Source organism: Urocitellus parryii, chromosome 3, assembly GCF_045843805.1.
Source record: "Urocitellus parryii isolate mUroPar1 chromosome 3, mUroPar1.hap1, whole genome shotgun sequence".
NCBI classification, from domain to species: domain Eukaryota; kingdom Metazoa; phylum Chordata; class Mammalia; order Rodentia; family Sciuridae; genus Urocitellus; species Urocitellus parryii.
In genome coordinates this window covers 13397911-13415911 of record NC_135533.1, presented here as the reverse complement: position 1 = coordinate 13415911, position 18001 = coordinate 13397911, and the positions used below count along the sequence as shown (strand labels likewise).

The window sequence follows — 18001 nt, the reverse complement described above, 5'->3', positions numbered from 1 at the left end:
GTTATACCCTTAGATAAGTATCGCTTACTACATGACATGAATAAATGATCTGAGATGCACCACTACCCATGCCAATACTGCTTTGTATGTTTCCCCCAGTAGAGCCTTTGCAATGCAGCAGCCCATACTCCTGAGGAAACCTGGGGATGAGGAGCAATCTCGAGGTTGGTGGGTTGGTGGTAAGGTTCTAGGCATTCACTTGAATTCTAATACTTTTAAGATGCTAAATTTTGTTACATATTTATATCTGTCTATCTCAACTGAGAAAAAAACTTTAAAAAACTTACTGGACAATGCTAAAGATTCAGGACAACTTTTGGAGGAATAAAACCAGAGGCCCTTCTAATCTTTTTGGATACTCAGTAATACAATAAAATCAAAACTAGCTACCCAGATATGTGCAATAGTCATCTCCAATAGGAATAATGTCTTATACAAATTGATCTTCAGTTAAGTTGGTCACATCTGAGATTTCCCACGGACTTGCAAAGTCCTTTATTGTCTGGCCTCTGTTCCTTATGACCAATCATGAACCAGTTCCTGGTCTGTTTTCAATTTTTAACAAGACAGTTTCTATCCTTAGGGCTTTACAGTGTTCTTTCTGCCTCAAAAACTTTTCTCATAATTTTTCGTCTGAATCTTATTTATCATTCAGGGCTCAGCTTAAAAATAATTTCTTTAGGAAGGCCCTCTTTAAGTTCCCTAATAAGGTAGGGCCTGTGGCAGTCTCTCTGGATCCACATTCATTCCCACTCAGGAGTCCAGACTTTTCCTTTGTATCACTTAATACAACTGTACATAATTATATTAATCTTACCCCCAAAGGCTGCAAGTTTCCTGAGTTAGGGATTATCTCTCTTGTTAACCATGGGGTTACCCAGGTTCCAGTACCTTGTGTACAGTAGGGACTCAATATTCCCTTTCCTATAATGGCCTTTTATCCCATTTAGCAGGTGGAGGTGTATATAAAGTTTGTGAGCTTGGTGGTGGAGACAGTGGCTGAGTGGCCAGAAAGATGAAAGAAGTTTAGGGGCGGATAAGAGGGAGGGATGAGGGTACTGCAGGACACTCACTTAATGAGATTCCCTTCCACTCCCTCAACACCCCATCCCCACCCAAACAAGTCATTAAACAATAGTTTATGTATTCATTCCATTAGAGAATCAAGAAAACCTCAGATTACAAAACCAAGGACATTTGTAGCATTTGAATGTGTTCAAGAAACCAGTCACAATTTTATTTGATACCTGGGACTGAACCAAGAGGTACTTTACCACTGAATTACATCCCTTTATTTTTGTTCATATTTTAAAATTTTGAAAAAAGTCTTGCTCAGTGGCTGAGGCTGGCCTGGAACTTGCAATCCTTTTGTCTCAGCCTCCCAAATTACGGGGATTACAGGTATGCTACACCACACCTGGCTACCAGTCACCATTTAATTGAATTAGACTTCAATACAGGGAGGATTGTGTCTCTCCAAGTAACCTTCACTGAGGCAGAGTACATTCCTCTAATACATGGAAAGATGGTACTTTCTTCTCATAATCATTGAGGAAGAAATTCTCTCTTGATGGGCCAACACTACTTCTTTTTTGCTGCTCTTTTCCCTTCTCCTTTCTTTGGCTTCCCCTTTCCACGAAGCTTCTTTAGACGCTTTTGCTCATCCTTAAAATCCTGATGCTCATCTCTGCATGAAGGAAAAAATAATTAACTTGTTATTTTTTATTATATTGAAAAACTATACCAATCTTTCACTGTTTTCTCAGATTGTTCTGGTTATTGATTCTTGACTTTTCAGGGTACATGTTCAATTTGTTGAATAAAGTACAAGGGTTCCCCTTGTTTCTAAAAATTCATTTATAAGTGAGTTTTCCCTCATAGAAACAATGCCACAAACTGCAGTTGATCTTCCAGGCCAGCCCAGGTAACCCTATGTAATTATGATATTCACAAGTAACTACTTCAAATTTCCCTACATTAATACTAAACAATCAGAGGAACAGAAATCAGGTATAGAGTTCAGTAGCTACACAGAGACCCTGACTGCCCCAGGAATCAGTATCTACTAACAAGGGGCAGAGGTCTGGAGGAAGTGGCTTTAATGGCAGTAGATACTTCACATAAAGAGGCTGCAGGGAAAGGCTCAGGGAGAAGGAAGCCAGATCAAAAAACATACTATAGAAATCAAGGCTGCTACAACTATTTATGCATATGGACTAAACTGTTTAAAATGCCTATATCTTAAGACCAAACACCAAAAGAGTATAGTGCTTACACATGTAAGCTGTGGAACCCACTGGAACCTGGGTTCAAATCACAGCGTCACTATTTGGTCGCTCTGTGACTTTGGATAAGTGACCTTATCTCTCTACACCTTAGTTTCCTCATCCATAAACTATGAATAATAATGGTATATGAATTAAATGTTAGACGGGTTTGCTGGGCCTGAATTTCAACTCTCTAGACTATTTTAAAATAGATTGGCTTTACAGAATTCAGTGTCTTATTCTGTGAACATGAACAGCATACAACAGACTTTTCTTCAGGATTACCTAAAAATGCCAAATAATTTTCAGCACAGCAGCCAGGGCAATTCTGAAATATGTCAGATTATGTGACTCCTTCATATGGCTCCCCCTTTCATCCAAAGCAAAACCCACAGACTCCTGTGCACCCACAGGAGCTGAGACCACCCCCCACCCCGTTACCTGTCTCCTGCCTCCCCACTATTTCCTTAGCCTGCAATATTCTTGGATCATTCTAGATATGCTCCTACATCCGGGCCTTTGCTCTGCTCTTGCCTCTGCCTTGCAAACTCTTCTCAGGTCTCACCATCCTTGAGCCTTTGCCTAAATCTCATCTCCTTGATGTAGCTGACCCTGATTGTCCTGTTGAATGCTGTAACATGGCCTCTCCCCACCCACTAGGGCCCTCTCAGCCCTCTGGATCCTGCTCAGCCAGCTCTGTCTTTTTAACTTTGTACTATATCACATAATTTACTTACTTGTTATTTTTCCTCCTTCCTTTCCTCCCCCATCCCTGTCAACCCCTGGAGACAAAGACAGCTCCACAAAAGCAGGGAGGTTTGTCTCTGTTTATGATACAACCCAGCACCTATTAACTGAACCAATTATTTCTGGGAACCTGTGCTTCCCTCCCTGTTCTGCAGGCCTTTGAATCAGATTTTCTTTACTAAAGGGACTGTGTAGTTTAATCCTGCCTGATGTCACAGGAGGCCTACATTAGAGGTGCAGTTTACTATAACTAGTGACTAAATACATGAAAATAATGTTGCTTTTCCTTGGAAAACTAAGTGCTAAGTATTTTTTCCTGTCTCTAAACATAGCCAGGTGTTTGCTCTTCAAACAAATGAGAACAGCTGCAAACAGATACATTAAAATGTGATCTTGTTATGGATTATAATCTTGTACTCAGAAGATCTGGCTCCCAATATTTTATTTTATATACTAATAAGATTAGTTTTTATTTTCTGAGCTCAGACTAATGGCGAGGGAGATAGTCCCAAGCAATTCCAGACATTAAAAACAGATCATGAACTCTAATCTCTAATATATTATTAACTAAGAAAACCAATTCCATTTTGAATACTGCTGTTCCCTTAGTTCTCATCTTAAGTACCTGAACATGTAACTTAAGATATACCTGTTGGATTAATGAATATACCAACCTTTAGCTCTCCGGAATGAACATCATGCTGAACTAAAAATTTTAATCACAATTGAAAGAATGGTCTCAAATTAATTTCTGTATTGTTGCCCAAAGATAAGTTCAATTAAAATAGGTTAAATCTTTAAAAAGATGCTATGTATTTTAATGCTATATAATTATGTAATGTTTTAATTCTTTGGAACAAGAACATGTATTTTTTTGGTAAAGAAAAAATTTTAAAGAAAAATGATACATAGGGGCTGGAGTTGTAGCTCAGTGGTACAGCACTTACCTAGCACATGTGGGGCACTGCGTTCAAACCTCAGTACCATATAAAAAAGGAAATAAATAAAATAAAGTACCGTGTCCATTTACAACTAAAAATATTTAACAAAAAAAGGAAAAATGATTACAAAGGTATTTTATCTTTTCTCTTTCTAGAGGTCTAATCCAAAGCACTCACTTCCTGAATTTACCCAAACGTACAAATGCATAGTGTTAACAGCCCGTGTGATTGATACGTTATCCTTAAAGGTGAACTACAGCTTAATTAGATCAAATTAATATATCAGAAAGGTACAAAATGTCAGAAGTGAGTAGGAGGAAAAGAGAATGCCAACAAAACTGCCACCATCAGAGAAAGGAGGCTCCCACACACCCTCCAAGAGGCAGATCAGGAGTGGGGCAGGGACTCTGTTCGTCAAGAACCTGCTGCCTGGGCAACCGTGGTCTTCCTGGGGTTTTCTTCCTCAGAATTTGGACCAGTTTTTCTCTGCATCCTTTTTAGTGTTCTTAGGTTAATGAATATTTAAAAATCTCTCTACAGCTCATTATAAATTCTATATCAGTCATGTTTTAGTCCTAATTGTTTGCCAACAAGCATGTATTTCCTCTTTTTTGGTTTGCTCATAGATATTTTGACAGCAACCTGTTCCCATAAAGTACACCTTTTGAACTATCTGGCTCTCTTGTAAGAACCACAGAAATATAAGGATAGGAAGGCCACCTTATTAGCTGAAAGGCTGACTTTTTTCTTTTGATAATACGCTAAGAGTATCTCTCACAGGGTCCTCTTTGTATTTTTTTTTTTTTGTCATCACCTGTAGAGGCCAAGAAAACGCAGTGTGCCCATGAGACCAAAATATGTGTTGTGATTTGGATACCAGTCGTAAGTCTCCTTCCTCTTGGCCAGTGGCTGCTCACTGAATAGTTTCACTACTTTCATGGATTTGGTATCAGTTGGCCTGGCAACTTCACCAAAGAGCCGAGCACTCAGACGAGTCATGCGCAAAGCATATTCTGAAAGTGAAGACATTTCTTGAGCAGCTAGGAGACTCCCTACAGAAAATGAGAAGAAAAACAGGTTAGTGTAAGAAATTCTGAGCTTATCTAATGAACGCTTTAGACAATGAAGATATAGCAAGCCACTCATGAATCACCTATTGGCAAGACATGCTTTGGAGTTGAGAAACATCCACAGCCCAAACAGCTGTTTCCTTTGCATGCTTTTCATTTTGAATTTTCACATTTTGTATTCACAAAATATCATTTCTTTGATGTACTGCCCTTTTTACAAATGAGAACTACTTTGTGATTCAGCAGGTGTTTGCTTATAGTTTATCTATTTTGCAGGATGGATGAAGAGGATAGGGAAACAAGTCATTCTACCACAGCTTTGTTATTACACCTTTAAAAACCACCACCTAAGCAATCTGCAAATAAATATGCTGACTGCTTGCCATCTAAGGTGCAATCATGGCAGAGAAATAATTATGCTGTTGTCGTCTTTATTATCAGGCCTTTGAACACTATTCTCCTCAAGGGCACCAGATGGCTCTGAGAACTGTTAATGAGTTATGAGGTCATTTGGCCTCTAGGTTACTGGATTGAATTCTGCCTAGAGACTGAGAGCCACTTGGGGAAAAGATAGTAGTCCTACAGAAATAAAAGTTCAACAGCTCAAATAAGGATCAACATTTCAAAAGATTCATTTTATTCCTAAACAGAAAGCACTTGGGAACAGTGATATTACTTAGAAAACTAACTAAAGTTATTACTAGCTAAAAAACTTTTTCCTCAGAGGCAGAGTGTTGAAATGGGTATAAGAATGATAACCAGGAGGATAGGGACATAGCTCAGTAAAGCTTCCCTAGCAAATATGAGGCCCTGCCTTCAATCCTTAGCAAAACACGCTCATGCACACACACCTGATAATATGATATGCAAAAATTACAGCTAACAGACAAAGCTGGCTGCAATGACACATGCCTGTAATCCCAGTGACTAGAGAGGCTGAGGTAGACCTGTCTCAAAATAAAAATAAAAAGGGTTGGGAATGTGGCCTGGTGGTAGAGTGCCACAGGGGTCAATTCTCACAAGACAAGGAAAAAGGACATCAAAAGGTACATAGGAGATACATAAAAATTAAGAATATTGCTGGTGGAATAAGGTCATTGTATTCTAGATCAGATGTGGGTTACTGCTTACAGAATATTACAATTTATGTGAAATTCTAATAATGAGATGAGAATCTTTGCTGACTAAAAGGCTATTTAGGGGAAAGTTCAGCTGGGAAAAAAAGGAGCTGATTTCCAAAGGAAAAAAGGCATATTTATCTTGAAGAACTAACAACTCTAAAACAGCAATGTGCTAAAAGAGCTATTCAAATTTTTACACATGATCCTTAAAGGTGAAGTACACATTATTTAGATGAGATTATCAAAAAGGGTACAAAAATGAAAATGCCAAGAGAGTGGGAGGAAATAAGAATGCCAAAGAACTGCCACCAGCAGAGAAAAGAAGCTCCCACACACAAGCAAAGAGGCACATCAGGTGAGGGGCAGGGGCTCTGTTCATCTGATAAAATTCAAAATCACGCTTGCAAGAAAATAAACAAACTCACGTGTTTTAAGGCCCATTTCAAGATCCATGAAAAGAACACAGGCTGATCTTAAACCAATTGCAAAATGTCAACCTCAAACCATTTACCATTTTGAACGCCAGCCAAGCAATCTTGGGTCAATAGTGCCACCTGAAGGCCAGCAAGGAGAGAACTGCTGGATCCAAGGTTTCCCCAGCCCTCAGTCTGAACATCTCCTACAAGCCTTGCTCTTCCTTTTTCCTTTTCCATTCACTTCTCTCCCAACTCTTGCTGCATTATGTGGATGCAGACTGGTTGGGATTGGACCTGTTAGAACTAAGGTTATGTTTTTATCAATGAGAAAAAAGGGCCATTAACAATTTAATGTTAATAGAAAAATAGTTAACAAGTCAGTGCCATAAACCTCTCAAGGCTTTGCAAATATCCAAAAGTCACTTTTGGAAGCTGCAAAAAATTCCTTTTCTCCTCTTTCCATCTTTAATTTTTTTCCAAACACCAGTTTAATAAACAACAGTTTCTTCATTAACTTTACCTTGTTTTGCATAATTACCCTTAGAGCATCAGAATAGATTCCTACTCTTAATTACGCAGTATTTCTATAGATAACTTGGAAGCTAGTCTGGGAACTATTGTTCTGCTACAATGTTTTCAGGAAAACAAGGTCTGAATGCCAAATCACTTTACTTTTAAATAAGGCAGCATGGAGTCTCAAGATCTAGGTTTGAGGATTGTCTCTTTTGTCATTTATTACTTGGGTTATTCTCAACAGGTACTATCTTTTCTAGATTTGAGTTCCCTTTTTCTGAAAACAAAGTTTGCAAGATTAAGAAATGAGTAAGATAGTGGCACTCAATAAATAGTAACTAAAAAGAAAAAAAAGGAAAAACTCTAAATGTCTTCATAAGTTTGGTGTTATTACACACACACACACACACACACACACACACACACATTTTGTTGATTACTTGTCCTCACTTAATCATGGGGGGAAAATCTCCATCCTGTTATACTTGTACCTCCCTGGAATGATCTCCTCACTTACAAAGCCAGGCAGCCAGAGAAACAAGGGGAGGGACCAGCACTTTGGTAAACTGACAGGTAGCAAAGAGGAGGCAGAGACTTACTGAGGCTAAGTTATCACAGAAGGCTGTTATCTCCATGCCCACTTTACAACGAAGCAGGTTACTGGGAAACATAACTCATAGGTAATAATGTCAGATTATAATCCATTGGAACATAGTTATATAACAAAAACTAAATCCTAAAAAATTTACGACAGAAAAAGGGAATAAGCCTCTTCAAATCTAGGTCCTTTACTGGAAGCAAAGAATCACCTGCAAAACAGGGAGAAAATGACCACTGCCTTATAGTTTTCCTCCACAAAGCCCAACATATACATCTTTGATGGAGAATGACAGAAGAGCTTGGTATACTTCTTAAACAAAACAAAACAAACAGGATAAAAGGTTTTGCTGTGCATAAGTACAGGTCCTAAGACAAACTGCCGCTTTTTACTAGCTTCAAATATTAAAAAATTCAAAAGCCTTGGTCCTTTCTAGGACCCTCATGATTCCTTATAGAATCTTTCAAAATTCTCTTAAAAGATAAAGAATATGATGACCCTGTTTTGATATTAAAATAAAAGGCAAATAATTTACATGTCAATTATTTTTGATTCACATAAAACCATTCTTTGGGGATACAAAATAGTCACTTTGAAATGGTACTTTTCTTTAAATGAGATCTAAAGAAAATTACAGTATGGATAAAAAACTAACTGGAATTGAAAAGACTGAGAAAAAACACTCAAATACGCTAAGCAAAACAATTTAGGTCCACACAAGAAAATTTCCATATTTTTAACACAAAAAGGCCAGATTCTCTGATAATTCAATAAGTCTGATGCATTTAAAACATCAGTTTTATTTTAATAACTGGTTTTGAATTAGACTTTCCTTTTTCAAAGGTGAAAATGAAGTGCAGGAGTTTTTAATCTGGATATGCCTGTTTTTGAATATTTAAAGTTGTATGCTGAAATGTGCACGTGTGTTTATTGCTGGGAAGAAAGTCTTCTCCAGTTTCTCAAAAACTATTGCTTAGCATAAAGCACCAGCTAGTTGGACTCTTGCCTGGCCATGTCTTTTTGTAGTAGCTTATTCCTAGTCTCTCGGTTCTCTCACCTACTAAATGGAGACCCTCAGGCACCTCTCTGAATTGTGAGACTGACAATGCAAAATGTATGGCACAATGCTCACTCATCGGGATCCCAGGTACGTGCACACACTGTGCTCACGTGTAATCACAGAAAAACAACCCAATGGGAATGCTTTATTATTCTTAATGCCCAATACCGATTATTTTATTTTTAGGTTCGGGGGGTTGAACCCAGGGGCGCTTAATAACTGAACCAAATCTCTCGCCTTTTTATTTTTGGAGACAGGGTCTCGCTAAGTTGCAGAGGCTGGCTTTGAACTTGCGATCCTCCTGCCCAAGACTCCCGAGCCGCTGGGATTACCGGCCTGAGCCACCGCGCAGTGCCGGGTACCTATTATTTTACTAAATCGTAGGGGCATGGACGGCAGTGAATATGTTGGCTTTATTCAAGTCAGTAAGAATAATTGAGTCCCCTGTCTGACTGGATCGCCCCTCCCTGGGATGGAAACTACAGTAGTATCAGGTCAACCGACATCTGGATCAGTGGAGTGGTGCACAAAAATTTTCCTAAAAGGGTAATAAAAATAATCAGCACCCACCCGCCAAGCTGCGATGCAGTCGGCGATCTGGAGAGCAGAGAAAACGAACCAAGCACCTGCTAACTAATCTGCAACAGAGTTAACTGCGCCGGAGAGGAAATTACGGCAGCAAAAACGCTGGCTCCTTCATTTGGTAAATTCCCCAACAGGAGCCGGAAAAGGCCGAGGTGTTTGTGAGATACACGAGAAACCTAGAGAAATGGTCACTAGAGAGATGGACTGGTCCTCTTCCTGGGACTGGAGACCCCGCAGGACCTCCCGAGTCATCACCACTATATCTGCAGAGCCCCACAAGTCACCGACAGCCTTACCTGGTCCTGACCTGCCTCCCCCACGCGCCCCTGTCCCGGAAGGCCCGCCCCCAGCCGCTTCCCAGTTCCGGGCATCTACAACGGGGAGCAGTAAAGAAACGGAAGCTTGGAGGCTAGAGCGGAACTCTGGTAACAACCCGGAATTATTAGCTTTCGCTCTCCGGGAGGGGCCTTCTAGGTCATGCAGAGCGCCTGCGCACCGACGCTAGCGCCTCTATAGGGAGTACTGTGGTGAGGTGGAAAGGGTCCGGGTAGTTGGTTTTCCTGGAAGGTCCTGCTGGATCTGCCAGTTTCGTTTTTGCGGGGAATGTCTAAAAAGCGGCTTCAATAAGCTATGAAGCAATGGCGATGCGTGTGCTTTGTGATGGGAGGATGAAATGCAGTTTTTTTTGTCACCCACTTATTCCACTTTGTCCCCCCCATCCAACGTAGATCTTAGGTGTTCCAAGGCATCACTTGACACTAGAGGCTTTCACACTCCCCTGAGGTGCCACTCCCCTCCTCCGACCCGCTACTCTTCCTCTAAGCTACTGCAGGAGACCTTCCTTTGCTCCCCGCTTGGCTAGGTTTTTTGTTGTTTCTTTGGTGGTGCTGGGGGTTGAACCCAGGGCCTTGTGCATGCTAGGCAAGACTCTGCCAACTGAGCTCTATCCCCGGAGGCGCCCCTCTCCTGCCCCCCGCCCTACCTGCTGTTGGCTAGGTTAGGGGCTCTGTTCTCTGCATCTGTCCTTCTTTGGCTCAGAAGCTTCTTCAAGGGGTGGGGATGGAGCATTTATCTGTCTCCTCAGTAGTGAGCTAGACCTCTCTTGGCAGATCGTAGAAACTCTTTAAGTATTTCATTCCTTGCTAAATTTGCTTCCAAGCAAGCTACATTTTATAGACATTGTCTGCAGCACTTACTGAATGTTTGATCAGTTGAGAAAACAGTATTTTCTGAGCATTATTCAAGTATTTCATAAATACTCTAAAATTTACCCTGTAATTTAAGGCAAATCAGTAAGTAGAATACTAAGAAGGTATTCATTTGACACTGTCTTCCTTTCTATAGAATTTGTGTTTATGAAGTTATGTTTTGATATGTTATCAATTCACGGTGTCAGTCTTATCACTTTGGATCTAGGGATTATAGTAATATTTACACTGAGGGTAATGAGAATCCTGTGTATAACAACAGTTCAAAAAAGATATCCTTTGTTACAGAAGTTCTGGGAGAAAATTTTACCTTGGAGAAAATTTTACCTTGTCTTTTATGTTTCTGTGTTATCTAAAATTCACTGTGCTATATAAACAAGACCTCCTTTATGTGTTGACTTTTAGAAAGTTTAAAGCTAAATTTGTAGTTGACTTGTGGCAAGAAATATATATATATATATATATACACATACACAGTCAGGTATGTGTGTGTGTGGTATATATATATATATATATATATATATATATATATACATACATACATATACATACATACATACATGTCTGTAGTCATCCCTCAGTGGGGCTTTGTTCCAGAACTTCTCATGGATATCAAAATACCATATCAAGTCATGAGGTGCTCAAGTCCCTTAAATAAAATATAGTATTTGCATATACCTACACATAGCTTCTTACATACTTTTAAAAAATTTATGTATTATAGCAGAATGCATTACAATTCTTATTACACATATAGAGCATACTTTTTCATATCTCTGGTTGTATACAAAGTATTCACACCAATTCGTGTCTTCATACGTGTACTTTGGATAATAATGATCTTTACATTCCACCATCATTTATAACCCCATGCCCCCTCCCTTCCCTTCCAACCCCTCTGCCCTATCTAGAGTGTATTCCTCCTATGCTCTTTCTCCCTATTCCACTATGAATCAGCCTCCCTATATCAAAGAAAACATTAGGCATTTGTTTTTTTGGGATTGGCTAACTTCACTTAGCGTTATCTTCTCTAGCTCCATTCATTTATCTGTAAATGCCATGATTTTATTTTTATTGCTGAGTAATATTCCATTGTGTATATATGCCACATTTTTTAAATCCATCTACTGAAGGGCATCTAGGTTGGTTCCATAGTTTAGCTATTGTGAATTGTGCTGCTATAAACATTGATGTGGCTGTGTCCCTGTATTATGCTGTTTTTAAGTCCTTTGGGGATAGACCGAGGAGAGGGATAGCTGGGTCAAATGGTTGTTCTATTCCTAATTTTCCAAGAAATCTCCATACTACTTTACATTTTGGCTGCACCAATTTGCAGTCCTACCAGCAGTGTATGAGTGTACCTTTTCCCCACATCCTCACCAACACTTATTGTTGTTTGTCTTCATAATAGCTGCCATTCTGACTGGAGTGAGACTATAAAATATAGAGTGGTTTTGATTTGCATTTCTCTAATTGCTAGTGATGACAAACATTTTTTCATATATTTATTGATTGATTGTATATCATCTTCTGAGAAGTGTCTGCTCAGGTCCTTGGCCCATTTATTGATTGGGTTATTTGGTTTTTTTTGGTGCTTAGCTTTTTGAATTCTTTATATACCCTAGAGATTAGTGCTTTATCTGATATGTGACAAGTAAAGATTTGCTCCCGAGATGTAGGCTATCTATTCACCTCACTGATTGTTTCTTTTACCGAGAAGAAACTTTTTAGTCTGAGTCCATCTCATTTACTGATTCTTGATTTTAATTCTTGTGCCATAGGAGTCTTATTAAGGAAGTTGGGGCCTAATCCAACATTATGGAGATTAAGGCCTACTTTTTCTTCTATTAGATGCAGGGTCTCTGGTTGTATTCCTAAGTCCTTGATCCATTTTGAGTTGAGTTTTGTGCATGGTGAGAGTTTAGGGGTTTAATTTCATTTTGTTGCATATGGATTTCCAGTTTTCCCAGCACCAGTTGAAGAGGCTATCTTTTCCCCAGTGCGTGTTTTTGGCACCTTTGTCTAATATAAGATAATTGTAATTTTGTGGGTTAGTCTCTGGGTCCTCTATTCTGTACCATTGGTCTACCAGTCTGTTTTGGTGCCAATACCATGCTGTTTTTGTTACTATCGCTCTGAAGTGTAGTGTAAAATTTGGTATAGTGATGCCACCTGCTTCACTCTTCCTGCTAAGGATTGCTTTAGCTATTCTGGGTCTCTTATTTTGCCAGATGAATTTCATGATTGCTTTTTCTATTTCTATGAGGAATTTCATTGGGATTTTGATTGGAATTGCATTAAATCTGTATAGTGCTTTTAGAAGTATGGCCATTTTGATAATATTAATTCTGCCTATCCAAGAGCAAGGTAGATCTTTTCATCTTCTAAGGTCTTCTTTGACTTCTTTCTTTAGGGTTCTGTAATTTTCATTATATAGATTTTTAACTTGTTTAGTTAAGTTGATTCCCAAGTATTTTTTTTTTGTGTGTGTGTGTTTTGAGGCTATTGTAAATGGGGTAGTTTTTCTCATTTCCCTTTCTGATGATTTGTCACTGATATACAGAAATGCCTTTGATATATGGGTGTTGATTTTAAATCATGCTACTTTGCTGAATTAATTTACTAGTTATAGAAGTTTTCTTGTGGAACTTTTAGGGTCTTCTAGGTATATAATCATACATCAGCAAATAGTGCCAATTTTAGTTCTTCTTTTCCTATGTGTATCCCTTTAATTTCTTTCATCTGTCTAGTTGCTCTGGCCAGTGTTTCAAGAACTATGTTAAATAGAAGTGGCGAAAGAGAGCATCCCTGTCTTGTTCCAGTTTTTACAGGGAATGCTTTCAATTTTTCTCCATTTAGAATGATGTTGGCCTGGGGCTTAACATAGATAGCTTTTATGATGTTGAGATATGTTCCTGTTATCCCTAGTTTTTCTAGTGTTTGGACCATAAAGGGGTGCTGTATTTTGTCAAATGCTTTTTCTGCATCTAATGAGATGATCATATTATTCTTATCTTAAAGTCTATTGATGTGATGAATTACATTTATTGATTTCTGGATGTTAAACCAACCTTGCATCCCTGGGATGAACCCCACTTGATCATGGTGCACAATCTTTTTGATATTTTGTTTTGAGAGAGAGAGAGAGAGAGAGAGAGAGAGAGAGAGAGAGAGAGAGAGAGAAAGAATTTTTAAAAAATATTTATTTTTTAGATTTTGGCGAACACAACATCTTTATTTGTATGTGGTGTTGTGGATCGAACCCAGGCTGCATGTAGGCCAGGCGAGCACGCTACTGCTTGAGCCACATCCCAAGCCCTTTTGATATGTTTTTGTATGTGATTTGCCAGAATTTTATTGAGAATTTTTTACATCCATGTTCATTAGAGATATTGATCTGAAGTGTTTTTTTTTGATGTTTCTTTGCCTGGTTTTGGAATTAGGATGATATTGGCCTTATAGAAATGAATTTGGAAGTGCTCCCTCTCTATTTCCTGAAATAAATTGAAGAGTATTGTTATTAATTCTTCTTTAAAGGTCTTGTAGAACTTGGCTGTGTATCCATCCAGTTCTGGGCTTTTCTTGGCTGGTAGACCTTTGATGGCATCTTCTATTCAGCACTTGAAATTGATCTGTTTAAATTGTGTATATCATCCTGATTCAATTTGGGCAAATTATATGACTCTAGAAATTTGTCGATACCTTTGATATTTTCTGTTTTATTGGAGTATAAGTTTTCAAAATAATTTCTAATTTTATTTTGTATTTCTGTAGTGTCTGTTGTGATATTTCCTTTTTCATCATGTCTGTTAGTGATCTGAGTTTTCTCTCTCCTCTTTGTTAGCATGGCTAAGTGTCTGTCAATTTTGTTTATTTTTTCAAAGAACCAAGTTTTTGTTCTGTCAATTTTTTAAAATATTTATTTTTTAGATGTATTTGGGCACAATACCTTTATTTTATTTCACTTATTTATTTTTATGTGGTGCTGAGCATTGAACCCAGAGCCTTGCACATGCGAGGCTAGTGCGCTATCACTTGAGCCACATCCTGAGCCCTCTGTCAATTTTTTCAATTGTTTCTTTTGTCTCAATTTCATCTTTGATTTTAATTATTTCCTGTATTCTGCTGCTTTGGGTGTTGATTTGTTATTCTTTTTCTAGGGCTTTGAGATGTAATGTTAAGTAACTTATTTGTTGACTTTTTCTTCTTTTAAGGCATGATCTCCATGCAACGAACTTTCCTCTTAGAACTGCTTTCATAAGTGTCCCAGAGATTTCAATATGTTGTATCTGTGTTCTCATTCACCTCTAAAATTCACCTCCTTGATGTCTTCTGCAACCAATTGTTCATTCAGTAACACATTATTTAGTCTCCAAGTGTTGGAGTGGATTTTATTTTTTATTTTATCATTGATTTCTAATTTCATTCCATTTTGATCTGATAGAATGCAGGGTAGTATCTCTACTTTTTTATATTTGCCAAGAGTTGCTTTGTAGCATAGTATATGGTCTATTTTAGAGAAGGATCCATGTGCTGCTGAGAAGAAAATGTATTCTCTTGTTGAAGGATGAAATATTCTATATATGTCAGTTAAGTCTAAGTTATTGATTGAATTATTATTTTCTATAGTTTCTTTGTTCAGCTTTTGTTTGGAAGATCTATTTAGTGATGAAAGAGGTGTGTTAAAGTCACCTAAAATTATTTTGCTGTGGTCAATTTGACTCTTGAACTTGAGAAGAGTTTGTTTGATGAACATAGATGCTCCATTGTTTGGGGCATATATATTTATAATCGTTAAGTCTTGTTGGTGTATAGTTCCCTTAAGCAGTATGTAGTGTCCTTCTTTATCCTTTTTGATTGACTTTAGTTTGAAGTCTAGTTTATTTGATATGAGGATGGAAACCCCTGCTTGTTTCTGCAGTCCATGTGAGTGGTATGATTTTTCCCAACCCTTCACCTTCAGTCTATGGATGTCTTTTCCTATGAGATGAGTCTCTTGGAGGCAGCATCTTGTTGGGTCTTTTTCTTTCTTTTTTTCTTTTTTACCAAATCTGCTAGTCTCTGTCTTTTGCTTGGTGAGTTTAGGTCATTAATATTGATGGTTATTATTGAAACATGATTTGTATTCCCAGCCATTTTTGTTATTTAACGTGACTTGGTTTCTCCTATGATTAGACTTTCCTTTAGTGTAATACCTCCTTCTATTGATTTTCATCATTGTTTTTCATTTCCTCTTCTTAGAATATTTTTCTGAGGATGTTCTGTAGTGCAGGCTTTCTAGTTGTAAATTCATTTAACTTTTGTTTATCATGGAAGGTTTTAATTTTGTCATTAAATCTAAAGCTTAGTTTTGCTATATATAAGATTTTTGGTTGGCACCCATTTTCTTCCAGAGCTTGGTGTATGTTGTTCCATGATTTTCTGGCTGTGAGGATCTGTGTTGAAAATCTGCTGAGATATGAATTGGTCTCCCCCATATGTGATCTGATGCCTCTCTCTTACTACTTTTAAGATTCTCTTCTTATTCTGTATGCTAGGCATTTTTATTATAATGAGCCTTGGTGTAGATCTGTTGTAATTTTGTACAATTGGTGTCCTGTAAGCCTCTTGTGTTTGGTTTTCCAATTCATTCTTCATGCTTGGGAAATTTTCTGATATTATCTCATTGATGAGATTGTGCATTCCTTTAGTTTGACACTCTGTGCCTTCCTCTATCCTAATAACTCTTAGATTTGGTCTTTTGATGCTGTCCCATAGTTCTTGGATGTTCGGTTCATGGTTTCTTACTATCTTCACTGTGTGATCAGTTTTATTTTCCAGATTGTATACTTTGTCTTCATTATCTGACGTTCTTTCTTCCAAGTTATCTAGTCTGTTGGTTATGCTTTCTATTGAGTTTCTTTGATTTATTGTATCTTTCAATTCAAGGATTTCTGACTTTTTTTTTCAGAGTCTCTATCTCTCTTTTGAAGTAATCTTTTGCTACTGTATTTTCTCTCTTATCTCATTGTTGGAGTGATCAATTTTTGCCTGTGTTTGCTCATTTAGGTCATTCTTTAATTCACAGATCATTTTAATTATGAACCTTCTGAACTCTTTCTATGACGTTTCATCAACTTCACTCTCCATGGGTTCTGTTATTATAGTGTCCTGGTTTGTTTGTGGCACTTTCCTCCCTTGTTTTTTCATGTTGTCTATGTGTCTTCCTTTCTTACAATGTGGATCTGAGATATTACAGTTTCTTCCCTATATTCTTGTAGTACCTGTGCAGATTGTCTGTACCTCACCTTGATGTTGGGCTTCCAGACCCTGCTGGTGTCCCTCAATGTATGCTACTGTATCCTGGACCTGGGTCCTGTGCAAGTCGGCATGGGTAGATCTGGGCTGTTGGGCTTGACCTCCCCCTGTAGTCTGCTGGTTGGAAGGGGTGGTCCTGCACCAGAAGCTAGGCTCTGGCAGGTATCTGCCCCGCAGGGGGAGGGGTAGACTGGGCCTACTGTGAGCCTGGGCCTCTGGGCTTGACCTCCCACAGTAGTCTCAGCTTCCTATATACTTTAAATCATCTCTAGTTTGCTTAAGATATCTAATTTAATGTAAAAGCTATGTAAAGAGTTGTTATACTGTATTGTTTAGGAAATGATGACAGGAAAAATGTCTGTCTATGTTCATTACAGAAACAATATTTTTTCCAAAGGTTTTTGATCCATAGTTGGTTGAATCCACAAATGTAAAACCTGTAGTTATGGAGGACCAGCTATGGTCACATAAACCTTGTTGTTCTATATCTATCCTTGTTTCTTTTTTTTTTTCATTTTGGCCTATTTATTATTTGTGTTAACAACATGTTTGGTGAATTTCCAAAAACTACCACAAATGTTTCCTGAAGAATAGCAAGGTGTATTAGTTCATTTTCTGTTGTTAACAACCCAATGTAACATATTCCTTAAATTATAAATAAAAAAGAGGTTAATTTTGGCTTATGGTTCTGTTCCAAAGGTGAGGGCCCACCTCTGGTGTTAGAGTCTCAGGATGGTACAGGGCATCACATGGCTGGAGACAGGGTACGTGTATGTGTATGCCTGTATTTTCTGGTTTCTCTTATTATAAAACCACCACTATTCAATTATGGGGACTCCTCTGTGATGGCCTTATCTAATCCTAAGGTTTATTTCCTAAAGGCTTCCTCTCTAAATATCTATAGTTGAATTACGTTTCTACCATCTTAATACCTCACAATGAGTATTACATTTCCACACATGAACCCTTGGAGGACACACTCAAACCATATCCAAATCATAGCAGAAGTTATAAAGAGTTACAGATGGTTGTTTATTTGAGGTGCTTTCTATTGTGACTCTCATTGAGTCAAGTTCACATGGTTCTTATTAGTTTTCTGAGGCTACTGTAACAAAATACCATGAACTTGGCGACAATACAACAGAAATTTATTCCTCACATTTCTGGAGGTTCTAAGT

At 38.1% G+C, this 18001-nt stretch overlaps 1 protein-coding gene across 2 annotated transcripts; it reads right to left on the bottom strand.

The window, feature by feature from the left end:
• Positions 1 to 1211: 1211 nt before the first annotated feature.
• Mrps33 (mitochondrial ribosomal protein S33) lies at positions 1212 to 9662 on the bottom strand. 2 transcript variants are annotated; one of them, XM_026405390.2, is made up of 4 exons: positions 9615 to 9662; positions 6658 to 6865; positions 4770 to 5007; positions 1212 to 1687 (listed from the first exon to the last, which is right to left on the bottom strand). In XM_026405390.2, the coding sequence occupies exons 2-4, from the start codon at positions 6797 to 6799 to the stop codon at positions 1582 to 1584; spliced, it is 486 nt and encodes a 161-aa protein (XP_026261175.1). In that variant the 5' UTR covers positions 6800 to 6865; positions 9615 to 9662; the 3' UTR covers positions 1212 to 1581. The 2 variants fall into 2 exon arrangements, with proteins under 2 accessions (XP_026261175.1, XP_026261176.1); XM_026405391.2 differs by lacking the exon at positions 6658 to 6865.
• Between the last annotated feature and the right edge of the window lie 8339 nt (positions 9663 to 18001).